Genomic DNA, 17373 nt, shown 5'->3' with positions numbered 1-17373 from the left:
GCATGAAGAAATGCTTTATTACTGCCTACTTGAAACAAAACTGCTGACATCAAATAGGTACAATTAGGGGACAACACAAGTAAAGGGCCGACAAATTAAATAATACAGGAGATACAGCAACACAGAATAAACCTATCGACACAGTTCAACATAATAGTAGGAATGTTAAACTACGAGGAACAAAGCATGAAGAAATGCTTTATTACTGCCTACTTGAAACAAAACTGCTGACATCAAATAGGTACAATTAGGGAACAACACAAGTAAAGGGCCGACAAATTAAATAATACAGGAGATACAGCAACACAGAACAAACCTATCGACACAATTCAACATAATGGTAGGAATAATTGGATTTGGAAAAGAATTCCCATTCTATCTATGTTAATGCATATATTTCTGTACAATAATCAAAGTATGTATAAGATTTAGAACTTTGAATTTAGCACAACATTAACCCCTTGGATGTTGAGCGTAGGAATGCATCAACACAGTTCGTTATAAATAATGGGGTTATATCAACACAGTTCGTTATAAATAGTCGGAATGAAGCATGAAAATAATGGCAAATACAGGAGGGGTAACACCGGGCCTTACCCAACTATCCCAGGGCGAATAAATAAAACCCAGCGTCTTCATTTCAATGAAACAGAAAGGAAATGGTTTCACAGGATTATTTTATTTTCACAGGAATATTGTTATTTTCTTCTTCAATCTTCATTTAATTTTCATTGAAAAAACGAAGTTTCAAATTTAGAGTATCAACTCGACTTTTGTTGTATGTATTGGTTTTTTTTCCAAGATGACCGAAACAACACGTCGAAGTTTCTTCGACTCTGAAGTAAATGGTGTCTTCCGGTGTAGGTACCTAGTGTAATACCCACTCGACCACGGAGGTTGCTAATACATACATACTTTATGGACGAGATCTCATTAATGGCTACATTCGAAGTTTACGAACTTCAACACTTGGATTTAGATTTCAACATTTCAAGCTATTTTTAAAGGAACTTTTCAGTCCTATGCTGACAATTAGATTAAACAACCCGAGAGAAACTTAAACCGAGCGCACTGATGAGATGCTCCTGCACTTTAGCTCTCTGGCCAATTATATGGACGCTAAACTCATTCTCAGGAAGGTGAGATGTTGGTTCTCGGAACGGCTGCCTCAAGGAACCTCCGGACAGCCTTGTTATAGCTTGGAAGCCAGAGCGCCTGTCTTATAAGCGCTAAGTCTTGGGGTCGATTACTACCTGGTCCACGCACTGATGAGATGCTCCTGCACTTTAGCTCTCTGGCCAATTATATGGACGCTAAACTCATTCTCAGGAAGGTGAGATGTTGGTTCTAGGAACGGCTGCCTCAAGGAACCTCCGGACAGCCTTGTTAGCTTGGAAGGCAGAGCCTGTCTTATAAGCGCTAAGTCTTGGGGTCGATTACTACCTGGGCCGAACTTAGGATAAGGTTCGTTCTCGGAACGGCTGGCTTTCTCTCCTATCTTGCCTTCCTTCTCTCTTCGATTTCGGGATGATAAGACCTTAACAGTTACAGTTCTCTCTGTCGAAGAGCCCTAGCTTGGGAGATATTGACAACTGTTCAGGTGACTTTTTTGATATTGACAACTGTTCAGGTGACTTTTTTGGAATTGACAACTGTTCAGGTGATTTTTTTGATATTGACAACTGTTCAGGTGACTTTTTTGATATTAACATCTGTTCAGGTGACTTTTTTTTCTTATACTTCCCGTAGTATCCTACAGTATACTTTGTATACAATGTATACTTTTTGTATACAAAGTATACTGTTTGTATACAAATTACACTGTTTGTATACAAAGTATACGGGTTGTATACAAAGTATACTGTAGGAGAAAAAGGAACATCGGATCCAAATCAGTACCTACGTTCCTAAAGTAGAGGTCTTGTACTTCCTACAGTATACTTTGTATACTAGGATCAAATAATAATCGGACGGCCTAGCGCTTACAAGGCAGACGCACTACCAACTAAGCTAACTAGGCTGGCTTAAAGAGGTTTGATAGACGGAACTGTAACAACGAAAGTCTTATCATCCCTAAATCGGAGAGGGATGGAGCACAGGATAGGAGAAACCCGGCCGTTCCAAGAACGAACCTTATCTGTTTAGTTCGAGACCGTCCCGGGTACGGCGAGGTTTGTTTGTGTGTACGCCCACCGATAGCGATATGGAGCAGAACCTGGTGAGTCCGACAGACTGGAGATTGTGGGTTCGATTCCTTCCTCGGTGGTGTAGTGGTAAAGATGTTCACCTGATAATCATGCTACGACATCGACATGATTACCACCTGGGCATGCTACGACACAGACCACGGGAGTCTAATGTAGCAGTTGTTTAATTGCTATGAAATAAAAACTCCGCGCTGCCGCCGGTGAAACACTAATTGAAAAAAAAAAAAAGAAAAATCAGGCGTGGTCTCAATCCCAACCACGGTTCGCGGTATGTGATTTTATCATCAACATATTGTTTGAGAATTTAACCTTAATAATATTAGTACCTAGAGTTTACTGTTGGGTTAAAGGGACTCTTTAGTCCTATTCTTTGAGCAGTATAAGCTTTTTAATCCATTGAGTCATTCGAGTCTCAACACTCCAAAAGAATCGCGTACGGTTTCCCAATTGACGACGCGCAGCAACAACAACGTCGCGCCATCATTCCATTTGGATTGTTGGAACGATCGTCAATGACTAGAGTAAAATAAATACGCTCTATTTTGATTATTTATTTGCTTTCTTAAACTCCATTTTTTATTTACCAAACTCCATTTCAGAATTACTTCAGAGAGTTGATCAGAATCATGGAGCCCAAGTTCTATGAACATCTCACCAAGCATGTGGACGCAATGGAGTTACTGTTCTGTCATAGGTGGATACTGCTGTAAGTCATTCATTAAGCTAATGAACTAATGCCCGTCACGCACCCTCAAACCATCTGACCTAGGTTCAATATTTACCTAGGATCAATATTAAAAAGTGACTGGCTGGGGGACGTTAAACAGGGAGTATATGTACCAGCCTGAATTCTCCTTGCTTAAAATAGGTAAAAAATATGGCAATAAATGTGTTTAAAACAGTAGCATATAGCATATATATACCTATGAACATCTCACCAAGCATGTGGACGCAATGGAGTTACTGTTCTGTCATAGGTGGATACTGCTGTAAGTCATTCATTAAGCTAATGCCCGTCACGCACCCTCAGACCGTCTGACCTAGGATCAATATTTACCTAGGATCAATATTAAAAAGTGACTGGCTGGGGGACGTTAAACAGGGAGTATTTGTACCAGCCTGAATTCTCCTTGCTTAAAATAGGTAAAAAATATGGCAATAAATGTGTTTAAAACAGTAGCATATAGCATATATATACCTATAGCAAAGGTTGAGTGCGAAGGGCATCCACTCGTAAAATTTGTAGCCAAACCAAATGTCAGCCCAAAGAAATCACCCTAGTGAGGCCTGATTGAGAGGCTGACGAAAAACGCCGACGCCGTCAGTGCACGGGAAATGGCGAAGAAGAAGGATTTATTTTTTTTTTTACCAAACGACGCGCGACGCGACGTTTCGCCAGTTACGGCATCTTCAATGGTAGGTATTTAGTCTTTCTATTCTCCCTCAGGTGTTTCAAGCGTGAATTCCAAACGGAGGCGGCCCTCAGCATCTGGGAGTCCTGCTGGTCAAGCTATGCCACTGAATACTTCCACCTGTTTGTATGTCTGGCCATTGTATCCGTGTATGGGAATGATGTGGTCTAAAAGAAACAAATTAAAAATAGTATTGCATAAAATAATATTTAAAATTAAACAATTAGAAATTCATAAAGACTTATGGTGGATTTCAACAATGACTTAATGAGAGACAGAGATTTCACTAATGGGGGAATTTTCAATCATCGAAAATGGAGTTTTTATAGGGGGTGTGGGGGACACAGAGGGCACCGGGGCCCAGGGGTCGGCTGGTCGGGAGGGGGCCGGAGCGCTGACAGGGGCCCAGGGGTCGGCTGCTGCCGGAATAGCCGCTGGACAACTCCAGGGATCAACCTGAATAGTAGAGAGGAAGACGAGACGATTAGAGAAAAAAAATCGAGACAATGCGAGTATTAAACTTCTAGAAAGTTCGAACTTAATAAGTATACAACAAGCCCACTCTAAGGCTTAGATAAACGGGCAAACAGCCCTAAAAGTTGGACTAAGCTTATACGAATCTAGATATTAACGTGGGAGAAACTCATTTTTATACAATGGCTATATCTCAAAAAAAATTTAAATTAAAAGAAGTACATACATTTATTATTAATAACATCCATATTCGCTATACAATATGTACAGTCAACAGTCAGTCGTTAATCTATAAGCATATACCGTGTAACATCCAAGGGTCTAAAGACTAAAGAGGTTAAGAAAGCACGAACAAACCTCAGAGTGATTTTTTTTTTTTAATTTTTAAAGAGGTTTGATAGATGAAACTGTAACTGCCAAGGTCTTATCGTTCCGAGATCGAGGAGAAAACGAGGACAGGATAGGAGAAAGCCAGCTGTTCCGAGAACGAACCTTATCTGCTTAGGATAACGTCCGCCCCGGGCGGGAATCGAACCCGCGGCCTAGCGCTTACAAGACAGGCGGGCTACCCTCCTAGCTAACTAGGCTCACGAAAAATCTTTGATATAGGACGAAAAAATCCCTTTGGCCTCACAGTAGTCCAAGGTCATAAATTCAGAATATACATTTGTTCACATTTTAATCGTTTTGTCACAAAAACCCCCATGAATTGACACAGAACCACGACAAAAATCACTCCAAGGTTTTAAAATTCCGGACAGAATCATAAGGGAAAGGAAACACAGAAAGATAGTAAAAGAAACAAATTAAAAATAGTATTGCATAAAATAATATTTAAAATTAAACAATTAGAAATTCATAAAGACTTATGGTGGATTTCACCAATGACTTAATGAGAGACAGAGATTTCACTAATGGGGACACAGAAAGATAGTAAAAGAAACAAATTAAAAATAGTATTGCATAAAATAATATTTAAAATTAAACAATTAGAAATTCATAAAGACTCATGGTGGATTTCACCAATGACTTAATGAGAGATTTCACTAATGGGAGAATTTTCAATCATCGAAAATGGAGTTTTTAATGATCCAAACAGAAGTTTTTAAAAACTCCTCCTTTTCGAATCACTAAAAACTCCTTTTTTGTATCATTAAAAACTCGTTTTTGGATTATTAAAAACTCCTTTTTGGATCATTAAAAATTCTCCCATTAGTGAAATCTCCCATTAAGTCATTGGTGAAATCCACTATTAACCCTAACCAGCACAGCGTTATCTCTCTCACTAGATTCTAGCAGACTACCAGTCTTTAGCCCTGTTCAGCACAAGCTTCGCTAACACCGCTCGGGGGGAATCCGGAAACTGATTAACTCAAACGAAGTTCACTTCGTTCTTTCGTCGCTCGGGAAAATTCGAAAAGATTCGAGAACACAAAGGAAGTTAGTTTACTAGCTTCCTTCCGGGATTGCAAGAGTTTGAATTTGAACGAAAGTTCTTATTAAAAAAAATTAATAGGTAGCATTATTATCCCTAATAATAGAAATATACATAGTTAAAAAAAAAAATCATTTCTTTCCTTCCTATAGGATAAGGAAAGCAAAAAAAGTCGTATTTATCAATACAATACGTTCCCTTTCTTATACTTCCTATCCTGTCTTCCTTCTCTCTTCGATTTCGGTACGATAAGACCATAGCAGTTACAGTTCCCTCTGTCAAACCTCTTTAAAAAAAAGCTTTAACGTCAAACTGCTATCGTTTTTAGCGTCACCCATCCGGATATCAACCATGTGCAACGTTGCTTAACTTCAATGATCCATGGAGAACTAGTGTATTGATGCTTTTCCATGATCATGTTTAGCGAGGCACCATTTGATTTCAGTCATTTTGTTTTGTTACCAATTATTTATCAGCTCAAACTGCTATCGTTTTTAGCGTCACCCATCCGGATATCAACCATGTGCAACGTTGCTTAACTTCAATGATCCATGGAGAACTAGTGCATTGATGCTTTTCCATGATCATGACTAGCGAGGCACCATTTGATTTCAGTCATTTTGTTTTGTTACCAATTATTTATCAGCACGTCACAAATTTGAATTCTACTTTACTTTACTCATCATTCGATTGATTTTTTTTTTTATTTTATCGTTGCCAAATTTTATTCGATTTAAAAATTAAAATATAAAGGAAAAGGGAATGCTTTATTTTTGCCAAAATTTACTTGAGTTTTATTTTCCCATTTCCCAATTTACTTGAGTTTCATTTTCCATACGTGTCAGCTCCCATGGCGTAGTGGTCACTGCACGCGCCTTGCACGCGGGAGACCCGGGTTCGATTCCCAGTGGGGTCAAGAAATGTGTATCATCCAAATGATTGATTCCGTGACTGGATGTTGCGGGGCCCACTCAGCCTCGTGAGGAAAATGAGTAGCTATGACATATAAATGCGCATAGCAACTGGTGCCAGCATGGTAGGTACTAGGTAAACATTGGATGTTAGGATTATTGAGATATTGGGAAAATCCTACAATGCTGCAGTGAGCACCAAAGTTGTGATATAATAACACAAAAAAACTGCATTTACATTTATTTTCCCATACAATAATAATAAATTAAAGGAAATATATTCTTCATTGTTTTATGTTCAATCTTGTACGGTTTGTCCGAGTACTAAAGTTGAACGTATTGAGATATTGGGAAAATCCTACAATGCTGCAGTGAGCACCAAAGTTGTGATATAATAACACAAAGAAACTGCATTTACATTTATTTTCCCATACAATAATAATAAATTAAAGGAAATATATTCTTGATTGTTTTATTTTCACTCTTGTACGGTTTGTCCGAGTACTAAAGTTGAACGAACCAATAATAACTACCAAAGAAAAAGAATAAATGAAATCACAACCAAGTTGACGTAGGAAAATAATATAAATATATTTCTATTTTAATAGTAAAATTAAATGTATAATTCATTTCAATATTACAAGTACACCACCGAGGTAGGTATTCCATACCTCGGCTGGGATTGAACCCACGCCCTCCTGTTTACCAGGCGAGCGCCTTGACCACTACACCACCGAGGTAGGTAGCGCCTTGACCACTACACCACCGAGGTAGGTAGCGCCTTGACCACTACACCACCGAGGTAGGTAGCGCCTTGACCACTACACCACCGAGGTAGGTAGCGCCTTGACCACTACACCACCGAGGTAGGTAGCGCCTTGACCACTACACCACCGAGGTAGGTAGCGCCTTGACCACTACACCACCGAGGTAGGTAGCGCCTTGACCACTACACCACCGAGGTAGGTAGCGCCTTGACCACTACACCACCGAGGTAGGTAGCGCCTTGACCACTACACCACCGAGGTAGGTAGCGCCTTGACCACTACACCACCGAGGTAGGTATTCCATACCTCGGCTGGGATTGAACCCACGCCCTCCTGTTTACCAGGCGAGCGCCTTGACCACTACACCACCGAGGTAGGTAGCGCCTTGACCACTACACCACCGAGGTAGGTAGCGCCTTGACCACTACACCACCGAGGTAGGTAGCGCCTTGACCACTACACCACCGAGGTAGGTAGCGCCTTGACCACTACACCACCGAGGTAGGTAGCGCCTTGACCACTACACCACCGAGGTAGGTAGCGCCTTGACCACTACACCACCGAGGTAGGTAGCGCCTTGACCACTACACCACCGAGGTAGGTAGCGCCTTGACCACTACACCACCGAGGTAGGTAGCGCCTTGACCACTACACCACCGAGGTAGGTAGCGCCTTGACCACTACACCACCGAGGTAGGTATTCCATACCTCGGCTGGGATTGAACCCACGCCCTCCTGTTTACCAGGCGAGCGCCTTGACCACTACACCACCGAGGTAGGTAGCGCCTTGACCACTACACCACCGAGGTAGGTAGCGCCTTGACCACTACACCACCGAGGTAGGTAGCGCCTTGACCACTACACCACCGAGGTAGGTAGCGCCTTGACCACTACACCACCGAGGTAGGTAGCGCCTTGACCACTACACCACCGAGGTAGGTAGCGCCTTGACCACTACACCACCGAGGTAGGTAGCGCCTTGACCACTACACCACCGAGGTAGGTAGCGCCTTGACCACTACACCACCGAGGTAGGTAGCGCCTTGACCACTACACCACCGAGGTAGGTAGCGCCTTGACCACTACACCACCGAGGTAGGTATTCCATACCTCGGCTGGGATTGAACCCACGCCCTCCTGTTTACCAGGCGAGCGCCTTGACCACTACACCACCGAGGTAGGTAGCGCCTTGACCACTACACCACCGAGGTAGGTAGCGCCTTGACCACTACACCACCGAGGTAGGTAGCGCCTTGACCACTACACCACCGAGGTAGGTAGCGCCTTGACCACTACACCACCGAGGTAGGTAGCGCCTTGACCACTACACCACCGAGGTAGGTAGCGCCTTGACCACTACACCACCGAGGTAGGTAGCGCCTTGACCACTACACCACCGAGGTAGGTAGCGCCTTGACCACTACACCACCGAGGTAGGTAGCGCCTTGACCACTACACCACCGAGGTAGGTAGCGCCTTGACCACTACACCACCGAGGTAGGTATTCCATACCTCGGCTGGGATTGAACCCACGCCCTCCTGTTTACCAGGCGAGCGCCTTGACCACTACACCACCGAGGTAGGTAGCGCCTTGACCACTACACCACCGAGGTAGGTAGCGCCTTGACCACTACACCACCGAGGTAGGTAGCGCCTTGACCACTACACCACCGAGGTAGGTAGCGCCTTGACCACTACACCACCGAGGTAGGTAGCGCCTTGACCACTACACCACCGAGGTAGGTAGCGCCTTGACCACTACACCACCGAGGTAGGTAGCGCCTTGACCACTACACCACCGAGGTAGGTAGCGCCTTGACCACTACACCACCGAGGTAGGTAGCGCCTTGACCACTACACCACCGAGGTAGGTAGCGCCTTGACCACTACACCACCGAGGTAGGTATTCCATACCTCGGCTGGGATTGAACCCACGCCCTCCTGTTTACCAGGCGAGCGCCTTGACCACTACACCACCGAGGTAGGTAGCGCCTTGACCACTACACCACCGAGGTAGGTAGCGCCTTGACCACTACACCACCGAGGTAGGTAGCGCCTTGACCACTACACCACCGAGGTAGGTAGCGCCTTGACCACTACACCACCGAGGTAGGTAGCGCCTTGACCACTACACCACCGAGGTAGGTAGCGCCTTGACCACTACACCACCGAGGTAGGTAGCGCCTTGACCACTACACCACCGAGGTAGGTAGCGCCTTGACCACTACACCACCGAGGTAGGTAGCGCCTTGACCACTACACCACCGAGGTAGGTAGCGCCTTGACCACTACACCACCGAGGTAGGTATTCCATACCTCGGCTGGGATTGAACCCACGCCCTCCTGTTTACCAGGCGAGCGCCTTGACCACTACACCACCGAGGTAGGTAGCGCCTTGACCACTACACCACCGAGGTAGGTAGCGCCTTGACCACTACACCACCGAGGTAGGTAGCGCCTTGACCACTACACCACCGAGGTAGGTAGCGCCTTGACCACTACACCACCGAGGTAGGTAGCGCCTTGACCACTACACCACCGAGGTAGGTAGCGCCTTGACCACTACACCACCGAGGTAGGTAGCGCCTTGACCACTACACCACCGAGGTAGGTAGCGCCTTGACCACTACACCACCGAGGTAGGTAGCGCCTTGACCACTACACCACCGAGGTAGGTAGCGCCTTGACCACTACACCACCGAGGTAGGTATTCCATACCTCGGCTGGGATTGAACCCACGCCCTCCTGTTTACCAGGCGAGCGCCTTGACCACTACACCACCGAGGTAGGTAGCGCCTTGACCACTACACCACCGAGGTAGGTAGCGCCTTGACCACTACACCACCGAGGTAGGTAGCGCCTTGACCACTACACCACCGAGGTAGGTAGCGCCTTGACCACTACACCACCGAGGTAGGTAGCGCCTTGACCACTACACCACCGAGGTAGGTAGCGCCTTGACCACTACACCACCGAGGTAGGTAGCGCCTTGACCACTACACCACCGAGGTAGGTAGCGCCTTGACCACTACACCACCGAGGTAGGTAGCGCCTTGACCACTACACCACCGAGGTAGGTAGCGCCTTGACCACTACACCACCGAGGTAGGTATTCCATACCTCGGCTGGGATTGAACCCACGCCCTCCTGTTTACCAGGCGAGCGCCTTGACCACTACACCACCGAGGTAGGTAGCGCCTTGACCACTACACCACCGAGGTAGGTAGCGCCTTGACCACTACACCACCGAGGTAGGTAGCGCCTTGACCACTACACCACCGAGGTAGGTAGCGCCTTGACCACTACACCACCGAGGTAGGTAGCGCCTTGACCACTACACCACCGAGGTAGGTAGCGCCTTGACCACTACACCACCGAGGTAGGTAGCGCCTTGACCACTACACCACCGAGGTAGGTAGCGCCTTGACCACTACACCACCGAGGTAGGTAGCGCCTTGACCACTACACCACCGAGGTAGGTAGCGCCTTGACCACTACACCACCGAGGTAGGTATTCCATACCTCGGCTGGGATTGAACCCACGCCCTCCTGTTTACCAGGCGAGCGCCTTGACCACTACACCACCGAGGTAGGTAGCGCCTTGACCACTACACCACCGAGGTAGGTAGCGCCTTGACCACTACACCACCGAGGTAGGTAGCGCCTTGACCACTACACCACCGAGGTAGGTAGCGCCTTGACCACTACACCACCGAGGTAGGTAGCGCCTTGACCACTACACCACCGAGGTAGGTAGCGCCTTGACCACTACACCACCGAGGTAGGTAGCGCCTTGACCACTACACCACCGAGGTAGGTAGCGCCTTGACCACTACACCACCGAGGTAGGTAGCGCCTTGACCACTACACCACCGAGGTAGGTAGCGCCTTGACCACTACACCACCGAGGTAGGTATTCCATACCTCGGCTGGGATTGAACCCACGCCCTCCTGTTTACCAGGCGAGCGCCTTGACCACTACACCACCGAGGTAGGTAGCGCCTTGACCACTACACCACCGAGGTAGGTAGCGCCTTGACCACTACACCACCGAGGTAGGTAGCGCCTTGACCACTACACCACCGAGGTAGGTAGCGCCTTGACCACTACACCACCGAGGTAGGTAGCGCCTTGACCACTACACCACCGAGGTAGGTAGCGCCTTGACCACTACACCACCGAGGTAGGTAGCGCCTTGACCACTACACCACCGAGGTAGGTAGCGCCTTGACCACTACACCACCGAGGTAGGTAGCGCCTTGACCACTACACCACCGAGGTAGGTAGCGCCTTGACCACTACACCACCGAGGTAGGTATTCCATACCTCGGCTGGGATTGAACCCACGCCCTCCTGTTTACCAGGCGAGCGCCTTGACCACTACACCACCGAGGTAGGTAGCGCCTTGACCACTACACCACCGAGGTAGGTAGCGCCTTGACCACTACACCACCGAGGTAGGTAGCGCCTTGACCACTACACCACCGAGGTAGGTAGCGCCTTGACCACTACACCACCGAGGTAGGTAGCGCCTTGACCACTACACCACCGAGGTAGGTAGCGCCTTGACCACTACACCACCGAGGTAGGTAGCGCCTTGACCACTACACCACCGAGGTAGGTAGCGCCTTGACCACTACACCACCGAGGTAGGTAGCGCCTTGACCACTACACCACCGAGGTAGGTAGCGCCTTGACCACTACACCACCGAGGTAGGTATTCCATACCTCGGCTGGGATTGAACCCACGCCCTCCTGTTTACCAGGCGAGCGCCTTGACCACTACACCACCGAGGTAGGTAGCGCCTTGACCACTACACCACCGAGGTAGGTAGCGCCTTGACCACTACACCACCGAGGTAGGTAGCGCCTTGACCACTACACCACCGAGGTAGGTAGCGCCTTGACCACTACACCACCGAGGTAGGTAGCGCCTTGACCACTACACCACCGAGGTAGGTAGCGCCTTGACCACTACACCACCGAGGTAGGTAGCGCCTTGACCACTACACCACCGAGGTAGGTAGCGCCTTGACCACTACACCACCGAGGTAGGTAGCGCCTTGACCACTACACCACCGAGGTAGGTAGCGCCTTGACCACTACACCACCGAGGTAGGTATTCCATACCTCGGCTGGGATTGAACCCACGCCCTCCTGTTTACCAGGCGAGCGCCTTGACCACTACACCACCGAGGTAGGTAGCGCCTTGACCACTACACCACCGAGGTAGGTAGCGCCTTGACCACTACACCACCGAGGTAGGTAGCGCCTTGACCACTACACCACCGAGGTAGGTAGCGCCTTGACCACTACACCACCGAGGTAGGTAGCGCCTTGACCACTACACCACCGAGGTAGGTAGCGCCTTGACCACTACACCACCGAGGTAGGTAGCGCCTTGACCACTACACCACCGAGGTAGGTAGCGCCTTGACCACTACACCACCGAGGTAGGTAGCGCCTTGACCACTACACCACCGAGGTAGGTAGCGCCTTGACCACTACACCACCGAGGTAGGTATTCCATACCTCGGCTGGGATTGAACCCACGCCCTCCTGTTTACCAGGCGAGCGCCTTGACCACTACACCACCGAGGTAGGTATTCCATACCTCGGCTGGGATTGAACCCACGCCCTCCTGTTTACCAGGCGAGCGCCTTGACCACTACACCACCGAGGTAGGTAGTGGAATTAAAGTCTAACTGAATGAAATCATCCAATAATGAATGGTGTCATTGGACAACTTGGAGTTGGATAGTTCATAAATAAATGATTGTTTCTCTCTTAATTATAAAATTAGCCTATCCTGCCTATATGAGCAGTCCTAAGCCTGATTATTTGAGAAAAAAACTCCTCTGTAAAGAAACAATAATACGACCAGTGTGTGAACTACCTTGATTGGATTTGGAAAAGAATTCCCATTCTATCTATGTTAATGCATATATTTCTGTACAATAATCAAAGTATGTATAAGATTTAGAACTTAGCACAACATTAACCCCTTGGATGTTAAACATTGAAAAAAGCCTAGCAGTTCCACAGAAAACATCCATATTCGCTATACAATATGTACAGTCAACAGTCAGTCGTTAATCTATAAGCATATACCGTGTAACATCCAAGGGTCTAAAGACTAAAGAGGTTAAGAAAGCACGAACAAACCTCAGAGTGATTTTTTTTTTTTAATTTTTAAAGAGGTTTGATAGATGAAACTGTAACTGCCAAGGTCTTATCGTTCCGAGATCGAGGAGAAAACGAGGACAGGATAGGAGAAAGCCAGCTGTTCCGAGAACGAACCTTATCTGCTTAGGATAACGTCCGCCCCGGGCGGGAATCGAACCCGCGGCCTAGCGCTTACAAGACAGGCGCGCTACCCTCAAAGCTAACTAGGCTCACGAAAAATCTTTGATATAGGACGAAAAAATCTCTTTGGCCTCACAGTAGTCCAAGGTCATAAATTCAGAATATACATTTGTTCACATTTTAATCGTTTTGTCACAAAAACCCCCATGAATTGACACAGAACCACGACAAAAATCACTCCAAGGTTTTAAAATTCCGGACAGAATCATAAGGGAAAGGAAACACAGAAAGATAGTAAAAGAAACAAATTAAAAATAGTATTGCATAAAATAATATTTAAAATTAAACAATTAGAAATTCATAAAGACTCATGGTGGATTTCACCAATGACTTAATGAGAGATTTCACTAATGGGAGAATTTTCAATCATCGAAAATGGAGTTTTTAATGATCCAAACAGAAGTTTTTAAAAACTCCTCCTTTTCGAATCACTAAAAACTCCTTTTTTGTATCATTAAAAACTCGTTTTTGGATTATTAAAAACTCCTTTTTGGATCATTAAAAATTCTCCCATTAGTGAAATCTCCCATTAAGTCATTGGTGAAATCCACTATTAACCCTAACCAGCACAGCGTTATCTCTCTCACTAGATTCTAGCAGACTACCAGTCTTTAGCCCTGTTCAGCACAAGCTTCGCTAACACCGCTCGGGGGGAATCCGGAAATTGATTAACTCAAACGAAGTTCACTTCGTTCTTTCGTCGCTCGGGAAAGTTCGAAAAGATTCGAGAACACAAAGGAAGTTAGTTTACTAGCTTCCTTCCGGGATTGCGAGTTTGAATTTGAACGAAAGTTCTCATTAAAAAATGAATAGGCATTATTATCCCTAATAATGGAAATTTAGCTAAAAAAAAATACATTTCTTTCCTTCCTATAGTATAAGGAAAGCAAAAAAAAAATATCAATACAATACGTTCCCTTTCTTATACTTCCCGTAGTATCCTACAGTATACTTTGTATACAATGTATACTTTTTGTATACAAAGTATACTGTTTGTATACAAATTATACTGTTTGTATACAAAGTATACTGTTTGTATACAAAGTATACTGTTTGTATACAAAGTATACTGTTTGTATACAAAGTATACTGTTTGTATACAAAATATACTGTTTGTATACAAAGTATACTGTTTGTATACAAAGTATACTGTTTGTATACAAAGTATACTTTTTGTATACAAAGTATTCTGTTTGTATACAAATTACACTGTTTGTATACAAAGTATACTGTTTGTATACAAAGTATACTGTTTGTATACAAAATATACTGTAGGAGAAAAAGGAACATCGGATTCAAATCAGTACCTACGTTCCTAAAGTAGAGGTCTTGTACTTCCCACAGTACCTATCCTACAGTATACTTTGTGTACAAAGTATACTGTTTGTATACAAAGTATTCTGTAGGAGAAAAAGGAACATCGGATCCAAATCAGTACCTATGTTTATAAAATAGAAAAGAATAAGAATAGAATAAAACAGAATAGGTCCAACATGTGAAAAGAACTAGAGGCAGCTCCACTGGCTGACCCTGGCCCACCCAGACTAATACCACAGGCATTCGGTAGGTGATGTTGTCTGGAAGAATAGAATAGAATAAGTATAGAATAGAATAGAATAAGAACAATATAAAATAGAATATACCTTGTTTATACTGATAGGCACACTTTTTTTTCAGTAGTTTCAATAGAGGGAACTGTAACTGCTAGGGTCTAATCGTCCCGGAATCGAAGAGAGAAGGAAGGCAGGATAGGAGAAAGCCAGCCGTTCCGAGAACGAACCTTATCCGTTTAGGATAAAATCCGTTCCGGACGGAAATTGAACCCTCCAAATCAGTACCTACGTTCCTAAAGTAGAGGTCTTGTACTTCCCACATTACCTATCCTACAGTATACTTTGTATACTGTTTGTATACAAAGTATACTGTAGGAGAAAAAGGAACATCGGATCCATATCAGTACCTACGTTCCTAAAGTAGAGGTCTTGTACTTCCCACATTACCTATCCTACAGTATACTTTGTATACAAAGTATACTGTTTGTATACAAAGTATACTGTAGGAGAAAAAGGAACATCGGATCCAAATCAGTACCTACGTTCCTAAAGTAAAGGTCTTGTACTTCCCACAGTACCTATCCTACAGTATACTTTGTATACAAAGTATACTTTTTGTATACAAAGTATACTGTTTGTATACAAAGTATACTGTAGGAGAAAAAGGAACATCGGATCCAAATCAGTACCTACGTTCCTAAAGTAGAGGTCTTGTACTTCCCACAGTACCTATCCTACAGTATACTTTGTTTACTAGGATCAAATAATAATCGGAACGAAAAAACACCCAAAAAAAAAAAATTTAAAAAAAAAAAAAAAAAAAAAAAAAAAAAAAAAACATTCCTTTCCTTTCTATAGGATAAGGAAAGCAAAAAAGTCGTATTTATCAATACAATACGTACCCTTTCTTATACTTCCCGTAGTATCCTACAGTATACTTTTTGTATACAATATATACTCTTTGTATACAAAGTATACTGTTTGTATACAAAGTATACTGTTTGTATACAAAGTATACTGTAGGAGAAAAAGGAACATCGGATCCAAATCAGTACCTACGTTCCTAATTATCCTAATGTACTTCCCACAGTATACTTTGTACACTAGGATCAAATAATAATCGGAACGAAAAAACATTCAGACTTACTTTTCCATAAGGAAAGTAACGAAAAAGGGACTGGACACGAAAAAAAGCGCAGCGACGAAAAAACATTCAGACTTACTTTTCCATAAGGAAAGTAACGAAAGGGAGAGACTGGACAGGAAAAAAAGCGCAGCAAAAACAAACAATTTCGCTTCTCACTCCCGATTAGTTCCGATCTCACTTCGCGGATCATCGGCTGGACTCGGGCCGGTAGTTCGGGTTCCCGAAACCCCTCACCGAACATATTATTTCGCTTCTCACTTCCTATTAGTCCCGATCTCACTTCGCGGATCATCGCCTGGACTCGGGCCGGTAGTTCGGGTTCCCGAACCCCCTCACCTCGCGTTAGGACAGGAACGGATTTGGCGAGGGGACCAGGGGCTGGGGCAGGCTGGATTGGAAGGGGGGCACGGAGCGCATCTGATTGATAGTGACAGGCCGGGCCTGGGCGGGTTCGAAGAGGTTCGGGGGGGTCGACTGAATCTGATATCAATAACACACGACACTCCTCGCGGTAAGGTCTTAGCAGATGAAAACGAAAGTCTCGCGAGAACATCACACGACTTTTTTTATCCCGAAATCGGTCAAATTTTAGGAGGAAAATGAAGATAAAAAAAAATCGAAAAGAGGAGATATAACGATTGTAAATCTAGTACGAATTAAAAATGTCCACGACGTTTTAAATCTATTGGTTAGCTTTTACTTGGGGGGAAAAAAAAAGGAAAAAATAATTTATTGTAAATTTGGTAGGAATTAGCCACTCTCAACAATATGAAATCGTGTTAAATGTTCGAGATGGAAAATAGTAGTGGGGAAAAAATCGAAACTCGGAAAAGAAAAATGCTATGTAATGAAAATTATTTATCGTAATTTGCCACTTTTACTGATATAAATTCAAACGTACCTACACAATAAACACAATCAACTGAGAAGTGAAAAGGCAATCTCACGTCTAGACATTTTCTAAGAAATCGGTCAGCGTAGGGAAAAGAACCTTTATCACCCAGCAGTGTCTAAAAATAAAAGTCTAATCTACATAGGTAAATAAATTTAATATTAATTACAGGGTGGAAAGAAATACCTAATTACCTATTAAACAGAATA

At 44.7% G+C, this 17373-nt stretch overlaps 1 protein-coding gene and 1 long non-coding RNA gene across 2 annotated transcripts; one reads left to right on the top strand and one right to left on the bottom strand.

Moving 5' to 3' along the window:
* Nucleotides 1–2161: 2161 nt before the first annotated feature.
* LOC108252805 (TBC1 domain family member 16-like) lies at nucleotides 2162–3790 on the top strand. Its single transcript, XM_017445508.2, has 3 exons — nucleotides 2162–2218; nucleotides 2807–2913; nucleotides 3655–3790. The coding sequence occupies exons 1-3, from the start codon at nucleotides 2204–2206 to the stop codon at nucleotides 3788–3790; spliced, it is 258 nt and encodes an 85-aa protein (XP_017300997.1). The 5' UTR covers nucleotides 2162–2203.
* Nucleotides 3791–14059: 10269 nt separating this feature from the next.
* On the bottom strand, nucleotides 14060–15893 carry LOC113468860. Its single transcript, XR_003392460.1, has 2 exons — nucleotides 15411–15893; nucleotides 14060–15010 (listed from the first exon to the last, which is right to left on the bottom strand). It is a non-coding gene; the product is annotated as an uncharacterized LOC113468860 (long non-coding RNA).
* Nucleotides 15894–17373: the final 1480 nt, after the last annotated feature.

The sequence above is a fragment of the Diaphorina citri genome, unplaced genomic scaffold (genome assembly GCF_000475195.1).
Source record: "Diaphorina citri unplaced genomic scaffold, Diaci psyllid genome assembly version 1.1 scaffold875, whole genome shotgun sequence".
Lineage (NCBI taxonomy): Eukaryota > Metazoa > Arthropoda > Insecta > Hemiptera > Psyllidae > Diaphorina > Diaphorina citri.
Note: the sequence above shows the minus strand (reverse complement) of the source record. Positions and strands in the feature narration are given on the sequence as shown.

Coding starts and splice junctions, on each gene's coding strand:
- LOC108252805 (XM_017445508.2), top strand. Junction 2,914..3,654: donor TGTCATAGGTGGATACTGCT/GTAAGTCATTCA, acceptor ATTCTCCCTCAG/GTGTTTCAAGCGTGAATTCC.